Below are 11,731 nucleotides of genomic sequence, written 5' to 3' on the forward strand. Positions count from 1 at the left end.
AAGGCCCCTTGTGGGTGGGACCATCTCTGGGCTGGTAGTCTTGGTTCTATAAGAGAGCAGGCTGAGCAAGCCAGGGGAAGCAAGCCAGTAAAGAACATTCCTCCTGACTAAGACAAGCATCAGAGGAAGTCAGGTCAGGAACTCAAGCAGGGCAGGAACCTGGAGGCAGGAGCTGATGCAGAGGCCGTGGAGGAGTGCTGCTTACTGCCTTGCTTCCCATGGCTTACTCAGCCTGTTTTTTTTTTTTATAGAACCCAGGACCACCAGCCCAGGAATGGCACAACCTGCAATGGACTGGGCCGTCCCTGCATTAATCACTAATTAAGAAAGGTATCTTCTCAATTAAGGCTCCCTCCTTTCAGATAACTCTAGGTTGTGTATGAAGTTGGCATAAGACTAGCCAGCACACTATTCATCAGAATACATGGGTTTCATTCCCAGCACCCACAAGGTGGCTCACAACCATCTGTAACTCCAGTTCAGGAAGGTGTGATGCCCTCTTCTGGCCTCTAGGGGCACTAGGCATGCAATGTGGTTTACACTGAATACATTCAGGCAAAACATTCATACACTTGAAATAATGAAATTTTAAAATGGGGCTAAAAACAACACAGTGGTTAAGAGCACTGACTCCTCTACTAGAAAACCCAGATTCAACTTCCAGCACCCACGAGGCGACGCACAACCATCTGGAACTCCAGTCCTAGGGCATCTGATGCTCTCTTCTGGTTGCCACAGGCACCAGGAATGTATGTGCTACATAGACATATGTGTGTACAGGCAAAACACCTATGCACATAAATAATTTTTTAAATTACAAATAAACTTTAAAAGAACGTTTGAGAACTGCCAAAACACTGGTTCTGTGATGCAAGGGTGTCAGCCGCTGGCTCTGTAGGGCTGGTCTGTCCCGTTTACAGACATGCCATCTTATGGATGAGAGGCACCAAGAAACACAAAAAGATGTTTCATCTTGTCAGTGTTCCTAAGTTCTTGTGGATTTCCTCGGGTCCCATCACTCAATGCGCTCTGATTCCCTTTCTCTGCCTTCTCTTTATTTTTCTAAAATTTATCATTTAGGCAACTATCTTGGGATATATACTTAAAGCATAGGAAGATAAATTTTGACAGACAGACAGGTGGCACATAGATAGATGGGTACCAGCAATATAAACAGAAGGATGACCACGTGATACCAGACAGGATGACACATCCTTGGAATCCCAGCATGCAGTAAGCAAAGGCAGGAGGCTCTTGAGTTCAGCGTGGCCTGGGCTGCAGAGGGAGACCTTCCCAGACCACAAAACGGCAGCTTTTTTCTCCTTCCTTCCTTCCTTCCTTGGCGCATACACAGGCCTCTCCCACTGTCACAGGAGCCTGGAAGCTCCATACTCCCCAGTCTAGGCTCACCAGGCAAGCTCAGGAAACTGCGTATCAGACCAGATTCTGGAACTAACTTCCCTGGCTTGAGTTTCCAGAAACAGCGAAAAGCTGATGTACAGAGACATCCTCACGCCCCGCCTCACCCCCACCCCACCCACGCCGCTCAGGTGAACAGACAGTGGCTGTGTTCCTACACACACCGCATCCCATCTTCCTGGGTATATTCTATTCTGTTTCTTTGTTGCCTCGTGTCTCCTCTTTCTGGGCAAAGTGCTCCTTCAGAGGAGGAACTTACAGAACTGGGCATGGAATTTAGCAGTGAGCCCTACATATAAGATAAGCACTACATAAAAAGTAAATTAAAGCTTGTATCATGCACACCTATACATGTATAGTTCAATTAAATGTGAAATTGGGAGTGGAGAGGAATCCCTGCTTTGATGCAGCTTAGCTTTACCAAGACCTGCTTCAGAATGCTCTGACAGGGATCCCTTTCAGCCAGGTGGTGGCGCACACCTTTGAACCCAGCTCTTGGGAGGCAGAGGCAGGCAGAGCTCTGTGGGCCAGCCTGGTCTATAGAGTGAGTTCTAGGACAGACAGAGCTACACAGAGAAATCCTGTCTTGGGAAACTAAAATAAATAAAGGGTCTCTTTCGGTCAGGTTAGAAGGCAGAGAGGAAGGGCGTGAGCCAGACATCCAACAGACACTGGCGAGATAAGCAGACCATAACTAGACTACAGGCAATTTGTATCACTGTAATTTAACAATCTTATCGCTGTATGAAGTGGCTGTGCTGTCCCAACCCTGACCTAAAGGCTTCATTCTGATGAGTCAGAATCTGCTGATGGGGGAACCAAGGCGGCGCTAGTCAGGGCAGGGTGTCCCCAGAGAATGAGGGGGGTCCTGGTGGAGGGGAGATTGTTAAGGAAACTAAAAATGCTTTCCCTGAAAGTAAGCTGATGAGTCTGAAAGGAGGAAGAAAAGCACAGAGGGCAGGAGGCATGGGCAGCTCCTATCGCCCTGTGACCTCTGGGCTTCCCTCTAAATGGCACAGAACTTAGTTCCCGGAAAATGCCACTTGCCTGTCCTCAAGCTACCCCACTGCCTCGAGGAGCTAAGTGTAACATTCTTCAAACCTCACCCAAGGGTGACCTACCTCACTGCACACACCTCCCTGACCCCAAAGCTAAAGACAGCGGGTTCAAGCTTCCTGTGATCCCAAATTGCTGCTTCCCGTGCCTGTCTCCCCTCTTGGACCATGACTTCCTGCAAGCACAAACCGGGAATTATTTTGTCACCCCGGTATTCTAGGCTAGCTTATGAAGGACACACCACAAGCATTTATTGAATAGAACTGCTGCAGGTTTTATTCAATTTTTCCTTTTCTTTATCTTTTCTTTCTTTCTTTTTTTGTCTTGGTTTTGTTCTTGTTTTTCAAGACAGGGTTTCTCTGTGTAGCCCCGACTGTCCTGAAACTCACTCTGTAGACCAGACTGGCCTCAAACTCAGAGACCACCCCCCTTCCTCTGCCTCCCAAACGTTGGAATTAAAGGTGTGCACCAGCAAACCCAGCTTTCAATTTTTCAGTGACATATAAAATTGGGGCTCTTTCTCTTACAGAATATTTGACAACACACTATTTTAAAATCATGAATACTGATGACTCTATTTTGAACCCTCAAAGGTATGATTTCTCGCTCTTCAACTTGACAGTTTGTAGGAACTGTCATATCGAGTTTCCCAAGACAGGATTTCTCTGTGTAGCTCTGATATCGAGTCATATCGTTTCTAGGGGGACCCGGAGAGCCAGCCTCATAGGTTCTAAACTTCTCTAGAAGTCATAGGTCCTGTGTCCCTTTGCACCTTCCTGTCACTGCTCCGTACCTCAGTTATCCACTCTGTAAACTGAGGACAGTACACCTGCATCAGCCTAAAGACGTTAGTGATGTGAAAGGGTATAGAAGAGTGTGTCCTGCCTAGTGTTCCGTAAGCTCCCTGTATCTTAAGACAGTATGTGCCTCCTGTTAGCATGACGGCTATATTATCTACAGAAACCGATGCCTCCGAACCCATTTGCAGAGAATCGGATCCCCTTGACCTACCTCCATCAGATCTGGAACCGAGAACTCTCAGGAGGGGGTTGAGGTCATAGTTTTAAAGGGTACACCTGTCTGCGATGAGAGTGTCCCCCCACCCCGTGTCTCTTTCTTTTCTTTCTTCCTTTCTTTCTTTCTTTCTTTCTTTCTCTCTCTCTCTCTTTCTCTCTTTCTCTCTTTCTTTCTCTCTCTCTCTCTCTTTCTCTCTTTCTCTCTTTCTCTCTTTCTTTCTTTCTTTCTTTCTTTCTTCCGTTCTTTCTTTCTTCCGTTCTTTTTCTCTTTTCATGTTTTCAGTTTTTCGAGACAGGGTTTCTCTGTGTAGCCTTGGCTGTCCTGGAACTCACTCTGTAGACCAGGCTGGCCTCGAACTCAGATATCCGCCTGCCTCGCCTCCCAAGTACTGAGATTAAAGGCAGGCGCCACCAATGCCGGCTTTTCCTTTTTTTTTTTTTTAAATTGGATATTTTCTTTATTTACATTTCAAATGTTTTCCCCTTTCCAGGTCTCCCCTTCGGAACTCCCCTATCCCATCCCCTCTGTCCTTACCTCCCCCACCCATCCACCCACTCCCGTCTTCCCGCCCTGGCATTCCCCTACACTGGGGCATGGAACACCCTCAGGCCCAAGGGCCGCCCCTCTCACTAATGTCCAACAAGGTCATCCTCTGCCCCGTTTGTGACCGGAGCCTGTAATCTTTTGTTGGTGGTCCAGTCCCCGGGAGCTCCGGGGGATCTGGCCTCGGGTCTGTTTGTTTAAGTGTGATTTGAACCGGCAACTTGGCATCATCAGGGGGCCAAGACCTATTTCCGTCCAGGTGAGGGATGGTCTCAATTTCGCAGAAGGACCCAGAGTAGTCTACCCAGATGTGGGGGCGGCCGGCTGGGGCTAATTATAAGAACTAACTCCTATGGGTCAAGTCACCGAGGTAACCGTCTGGCCAAGGTCCCAGAGCCACTCGGCGCCTAAAAGTAGGTCTTGCGCTTCGCCCGGAGCCCAGGAATGAAAGGGTGAGGTCCCCCAGGTCCTCTCACGCCGGCCTACCGTCCCTAAGCAACCCTCTTCATCCCAGGAGCACTGCCTTCCCCAGAGGACTAAGCCTACCACGCACACCTCCGAGGGATGACGTCAGGACCCCTCGCAGTCCCCCTCCGAGCCGCTAGATGTCGCTAAACTCCCATTCCTAGTTTCTTCTTTTCTCCCAACCTCCTCTCCCCTTTCGCTCCGAGACTCTCGCGAGATCTCGCGGCAACTTACAGAACCGGAAGTCGCGTGTAGTTCTCTTTCCTTTTGCGGCCATCGGTGGATCGCAGCCGGTGAGTTCTCGGCGGGTTGTCGCTGGTAATCCGCAGCCATCCGCGGCGAGGCGAGGAGGCTTTTCTGTCCCGAGGCCCCGAGACGGCCTTGCTGGCCCGGCATCAGCCAGGGAGCCGAACTGGGGCGGGCTCGGTCCGTGTCTTTCCTAGCCAGGGCCCGCGGGGCTGGAGAGGGTTAAGGGGACCAGGTTCGTGGACTCGAAGGCCGGCGGGGCCCATGGAGATGGAGTTAAATAATCATAAGCCCCGGGTCAGCCGTGCGGTTGCCCTCTCGCCAGTTGGGAGGGCTTGGAGATCCGCCCTTGCTTCCATGCTCAAGTGGGGGGCAAAATGCAGAGCACCAGAAGCGGTAAATGAGAAGGTAAAGACCGACGCTGTGTAGGACCCTCCCGGGATGCTGAAGTTGGAAAGTCAAGTTTAAAAGTAGGATAGGTGTTACTAATGGCAGAGTCTTCATCTTGTTTTCAGTCTTTAAAGACGAAAAAACCCTCAGATGGGAAGGTCTGGAGTAACCGAGCATGATACCTTCCAGTGAACGTTGTGTGCTTTCAGAGTGGAGTTGATGCTGTTTAGGGAACTGGTTGAGACTTGAAACGTTAAAGGGTCTTCTGGTTTTTGTTTTTGTTTTTTTTGTTTGTTTTTAAGCCAAAATGAAGTTCAATCCCTTCGTGACTTCTGACCGAAGCAAGAACCGCAAACGGCATTTCAATGCGCCCTCTCACATTCGGAGGAAGATCATGTCTTCCCCTCTTTCCAAAGAGCTGAGACAGAAGTATAACGTTCGGTCTATGCCCATTCGGAAGGATGACGAAGTTCAGGTATGTGTCCTTGCTTGGCGAGGCGAAGCTGAATGGAATTTTACGATTATTTGGGGGGCGCGGGGGGGGGTGAGAAAACCTGCATTTGATGTATGAAAGGGTTGCTTTGCATCAAAAGAACTGGAAAGCAGTGTGCTTTTTGGTCCTGCCTCAGCGGTTTGCTAATGTCTTTGTGTGGGGTTCTATTAGCTCTATTGGGGAGAGATTATCTGTAGCTGTAATTTATAGCTAGTGATTGGTAAGTTCTGGAAGTCTTTAAAAGAACGCAGGGTGGGTTTCTTTGTGTAGGTAGCCCTTGGCTGACCTGGAAAAGAGATAAGATAGAGCCCTAGGATAAAGGGTGTGCACTTCGAGACTGGCACATCTTAACACTTTTTAAGAATACTTAATAAAATGAAACACTTCTTTGGGAGGATCGACATGGGTTGAAAACAGCTATAGGATGGCAACAGTCTTGATTTGTCTGTTATTTAGAAAGCCTTTCTTTGCTATAGGTGATTGGCCTGGTTTGTTTCCAGTCTGTGAAGATGAAAAGGTTGGGGATTTAGCTCACTGTTCACATAGTGCTTACCTTGTATATACAGGTCCTGGATTTGAGTCCCAGTAACCCCATTCCCACCCCAAAAAGGGGACGTGTGGGTCTGCTGGAGGTGCACAGTGTATGAATGATTCGGCAGTTCTGGTTCTCTGGGTTACACTCTAGCCCTTGCTCAGTTTTTTTTTCACTTGCACTCAGGTTGTTCGCGGACACTACAAAGGCCAGCAGATTGGCAAGGTGGTCCAAGTGTACAGGAAGAAGTACGTCATCTACATCGAACGAGTCCAGCGAGAGAAGGCTAATGGCACAACCGTCCATGTGGGCATCCACCCCAGCAAGGTGGGTGTTTTTGAAGGAGGAAACCACTAGCTTTGGTGCTTGATTGCTGTTTACATGGCACCTGCAAGTGGCCCCTGTGATCAGTGAGGCCATTGATAACACCATTATGAAGTGGGCTTAAGGTATTGGCAGTAAAAAGCAACCTGGAGCTGAGGTTGTGATCCCATAAACTGATTATATAAGCCAAAGTAGAACATCCCATAATACATATACCTGTCCTATATATACTTTTCATGTCAGTTATTCCAAATTTGTGATTGGATTGTTTAATGTGCACAGCAACCACTTAAGGGGGTTCTCAGACTTAAATTAGTGCTAAAAATGTAATTTTCAAACTGCAGAAAACCCAAAAGACCGACAGACAACATCAGTATTAAAATTGTACCATGATTTCTTTCCCTTCCCCACCACATAGTACATGTCATGGTTGCTTCTGTGTGTGTGGAACCCATGTAGATCAAAGATGTGGGTCTGTTGGCCCTCTCTCCAGCCCAGCACATGACCTTAGTGAGCTCTGAGTTTTTGTTTTTCTGGTACTCAGAGGTCTGCCTGTCTCAGCCTCCTGGGTGCTGAAATTAAAGTCCTGTGCCACAATGCACGCCCCATGTAAGGTGTCTTTTAATGTACATGAGTACACTGTTGCTCTCTTCAGATACTACCAGAAGAGAGCATCTGATCCAATCACAGATGGTTGTGAGCCACCGTGTGGTCACTGGGAGTTGAACTCAGGACCTTTAACAGAAAGAACATTTTCTGTATGTAACATTGTAGTGGTTTTTGGGTTTGGTTTTTGCTTTCCACCACTAGCTCAGTTTTCAAGGAAAATGCAGTGGTCAGTTCTTGGTCTCTGGTCCTTAGTGCAGCAAGTGATAAGATTAGACTAGCTGGATAAACTCTGAGCTTCTGCTCCAAAGCTGCATCATCATTTGTATTTTAGAAAGAGACATTTAGGTATCTACTACCCTGGGTTCAGGGAATGGAAAGTGGGACCTGTAATTGGGCCTACGTTGTTGCTTAAAGCTTAGGGCTGCTTCTTTTTGTGCAGGTCGTTATCACCAGGCTAAAGCTGGACAAGGACCGCAAGAAGATCCTGGAGAGGAAAGCCAAGTCCCGACAAGTAGGAAAGGAGAAGGGCAAATACAAGGAAGAAACGATCGAGAAGATGCAGGAGTAGAGACATCTCGTGCACGGCTTTCATTAAAGACTGCTTAAGTAGTCCTGTCTTGTGTGGTGTTTTCCAAGTACCTTGTTTTCTGTGGCTTACTCTGCTTCTGTGTCAGTCTTTGGGGTCTGGAAAGGACAGCCACCCTCAGATGGTCTGATAGCACTATGACAAGTTATGTGGAATCAGGAGCTATGATGAATTTAAACCTTGGAATGGCCCTTATTTATAGGAATAGCCAGTTGAAAATATTCCTAATCGACTGGTACCTGGAAAGGACCCTTAAGAGTCAGTTCTCCCACCTTGTGAGTCTTACAGGTTGTTTGGTCTTGGAGGCTGGTACCATCTCATAGGGCCTAAAATATTGGGAGAACCCTGACATTTATTTGTACCTGTGTGTGTGCATCTGTATATCAAATCCCTGCAGTGTCTACAGAAGCCAGAAGAGGGCACCAGATCCCCTTGAATTAAATTGTTGGGTCCCCAGACTTGAGCTTAGTTCCTCTGAAGGAGCAGCTGGCCAGCTCTCCAACTCTGGAAAAACATGTGTTGTCTCACCGGAGAAAACCTGGCTGCTGAGATTTCAATACAGTGAGAATTTTATTACTGGTGATAAGATTTTATTTCCCTGTGCTAATGTTGGATCAGTGCTATAACTGAGTTGCAGGCAGCAGTGGGCACATCAGAAATTCCAGCTGAGGTAGAAGCAGAAGTATTGAGGCTAGCCTGGGTCATATTAGCAAGATAATTTCCTAAAAGGACTGACAGAACCATGTCTGGAGTATCCTGCAGTTGGCAGCTGTTGCCGGGTTGGAGGGTTTAGGTATCTAACAGTAACCAGAGGAACCGTGCACTGTAGCACTTGGCTGATGTTTCAGCAAAGCCTGGCAGGGTCTCCAAGTAAGATGGTTGCCTCAGCAGATCCCCAAGGCCTCATACCCTGGGGCAGCACAGTGAGCACAGGTGGAATAGAAAGGCTGGAGTACGAGGCCATGCCTAATTATTACTATTTTTTTTTTTTTTGCTCATTTGAGATAGGGTCTCACTGTGTAGGCCAGACTGGCCACAAACTGGGATCCTCCATGCCTGGCTACATTGCCTTTTTTTTTTTTTTTTTTTTTTAAAATAAGAAAATGTCACCTTTAAGGGAGGCAGAGGCAGGTGGATTTCTGAGTTTGAGGCCAGCCTAGTCTATAGAGTGAGTTCCAGGGCTATACACAAACCCTGGCTTGAAAAAACAAAAGAAAAAACTCCCAACAGCTTTCCCCTAGTAAGTCAGGAAAGGAGTTGTCAAGTGTAGGCATGGCTGCACTGCTACACTGCCATGTTCTTGTAGGCTGTGCCTTTTGACCATGACTTGAAGACCTTAAGCACTTTGTCCTCCATAGCTGTGAGGAGGGATCCAGGTGAAGAAAGAGAGCAACCAGCCAGTGACGCGGGTTCAGTGAAGGAGAGGTGGAAGCTGGACTTGCTTAGCGCATGGGGGATGTGGCTGATCTGAAAGCCCTGTGGTATGACATTCCAGGTCAGAAAAAGCCAAAGCCAAAACCAGGAGAGAGCATGGCTTGAGAACTAGTTCTCTTATCAGTAAAGTGTAATGTATGCATTTGGACCTCAAGTCAGGTCCCCGGCACCCACAAAGAAATTGAGCATAGGAACTGAGATGATTCAGCACTCAAAAACTTGTGTTGAAGCTTTCATAGGGCCCAGGCTCAGTTTGCAGCATCTCATGATGGCACAATTTCTAGGGATCCTGATAACATCTGGACTCTGGGAATGTAGATGCATGCAGGCAAATATATACGTATAAAAACGCAAAAAGCTTTAAAAGTTAAAAGTCACATTGGAAGCCGGGGAATTGACTCGGGAGTTAAGACTACACATTGTACTTGCAGAGGCCCGGGGTTGAGTTCACAGTACCCACATCCAGCAGCTCCCAACCTCATTAAATCAAGAGAAACTGCTCTTACAGTAACATGCAGGAAGAATTGTGTGGTCTGCTTGAAGTATTTCAAATGTAGGCCAGAATCGGCTGGATCTTGGCCCAAATCTGCCTCTCGTGTACACCTCAAGAATATAAAATTATGTTGTATTCTTGGCACAGGTCAGTGCATTCCAGGAAGTGACTATTGCCATGGAAACAACAGGCTTCTGGAGCACAACATAAAAGTTGGCTTGAAGTCACTGCTCTAACTTAGAAGGGCCAACTGTGGCTTACAGCTCAGAACCGGGATGACTGTGATCCAGGCAAAGGACCCATGCACTGTTCGGCTCTCAAGACCTAGAAGAAGGTGTTGCTCAGGCCCATGAACTGGATTAATAAAGGATTCTCAAGCCAGGCGTGGTGGCACATGCCTCAATCCCAGCACTCGGGAGGCAGGGATGATTCCTCAGTAGTTTGAGGCCAGCCTGGTCTACAGAGTGAGTTCCAGGACAACCAGGGCAACACAGAAAAACCCTGTGTCAATAATTCAATTAGTCGATTAGTTTATTAAATAAAAGCCTTTTATCCTCCACATCTGTCTTCCTCCATGTCCCAGAACTAACTAAAATCTCTTCTGATCATCCTTCATGCCGGGCCCCTTCTGGGACACTACCGTAATCCCTGATGTTGCCTACCTCAAAGAGAGGTGTCATGAGAAACAAGTTCAAACAGGAAAAGGGATGTTAACCCACCAATAGTGGGTAACTCATGATCTGCCTGCTACCAGCAGATTTTACCTTCAATGAAGAGTTGGGGACTTTTGTTCGTTACTTTTTAAAAGATTTATGTGTAGGGATGTTTGTATGTGGATAGGTTCACCAAACACACCTGGTGCCCCCAGAGGCCAAAAGAGGTTAGCAGACCCTCTAAGAGCGGAAGTTACAGATGTCCAGCCCTGGCCATTATGTTTTTGGTGAGCCACTGTGACTATCAAGGGAAGCAGCATTATTTTTGGACAGGAAAGGACATCATTCCCAGCTTGTTTTAGGGTCCAACATCTTGTTCTGTCCCTGGCCAGCGGCTCACATTCCATTCTCCTTCCAAGACATTGTCCTTTGTTATAGTCAAGCAGGGTGCAGGAGGCCCAGATTACTAGGACAGTTACTACACCCCTCCCTTGAGCTGATCTTCCACCTCCTGGTTGCATGGCAACCCTAGAGACATAGCCACCATCTGAGCGGCTGTGTGAGGGGTACAGTGAGTCCCAACATTACTTTCTTTTTTGGGAGCTTTGCAGATGTGGACATCTCTCTCTCCTTGACTTCTTTATGCTGGCAGTGCAGAGAGGGAAGTGTGTCCCCCGACACACCCAAAATGGCCTTCACTGTTTGTTATCATCTCAGTCTGGGGAATCAAGATCACCCACTTATCAACCATAGGTTCTTCTCAGCTAGAAAATACATTTGTCCTCTCAGTGTTTATGTTTGTTTGCTTTTCAAAAAATGCACTGTTGTGCCAGGTATGGTGGTGAGAACGTATAATCCTGGCATTTAGTGGGCGTGAGGATCAAATGGGTTCAAATTACCTGAAAGTTTCAAAAGACTATAAGAGTGCATGCTTCAGGAGCACATATAGTGACATTGGGAGGTCACAGAAAAGTTCAGCGTGGCCCCTTTGCAAGGATGACACACACAATCATGAAGCAGTCTATAGGGTTTTTTGGTTTTTTTATCTTTTTTTTTTTTTTTTTTTTGAGACAGGGTTTCTCTGTAGCCGTGGCTGTCCTGGAACTCACTCTGTAGACCAGGCTGGCCTTGAACTCAGAAATCTGCCTGCCTCTGCCTCCTAAGTGCTGGGAATAAAGGCGTGTGCCACCACGCCTGGCTTATTTTAATCTTTTAAGACATTTTATGAATATGCTTTGTCTATATGTGTATATGTGTACCATGCAGGAGTGCCCAAGGAGGCCAGAAGATCCCATGGAACTGTTGTTAACAGTTGGTTGTGAGCAGTCATGTGGGTGCCGGGACTTGAACCCTGGTCCTGCTGGCTTGTCTTGAGAGGCGTAGTTCCCATATACCCGACTAAGCAGACTCTGCAGACTAGTTTTACAGTGGAAGTCAGAGTCTCTCCCTCCCCGTGTACAGAAGTGGAGGG

The 11,731-nt window shown here is 47.4% G+C and overlaps 1 protein-coding gene and 1 non-coding gene across 2 annotated transcripts; both read left to right on the forward strand.

Annotated features, from left to right (window-relative positions):
- The first annotated feature begins 4,734 nt into the window (after window positions 1–4,734).
- On the forward strand, window positions 4,735–7,703 carry Rpl26 (ribosomal protein L26). Its single transcript, NM_009080.2, has 4 exons — window positions 4,735–4,793; window positions 5,439–5,611; window positions 6,348–6,488; window positions 7,534–7,703. The coding sequence occupies exons 2-4, from the start codon at window positions 5,444–5,446 to the stop codon at window positions 7,660–7,662; spliced, it is 438 nt and encodes a 145-aa protein (NP_033106.1). The 5' UTR covers window positions 4,735–4,793; window positions 5,439–5,443; the 3' UTR covers window positions 7,663–7,703.
- A 3,481-nt stretch (window positions 7,704–11,184) lies between these two features.
- On the forward strand, window positions 11,185–11,291 carry Gm22608. The gene has a single exon (XR_003949892.1). It is a non-coding gene; the product is annotated as a U6 spliceosomal RNA (small nuclear RNA).
- Window positions 11,292–11,731: the final 440 nt, after the last annotated feature.

The sequence above is a fragment of the Mus musculus genome, chromosome 11 (assembly GCF_000001635.26).
Source record: "Mus musculus strain C57BL/6J chromosome 11, GRCm38.p6 C57BL/6J".
Taxonomy (NCBI): Eukaryota; Metazoa; Chordata; class Mammalia; order Rodentia; family Muridae; genus Mus; species Mus musculus.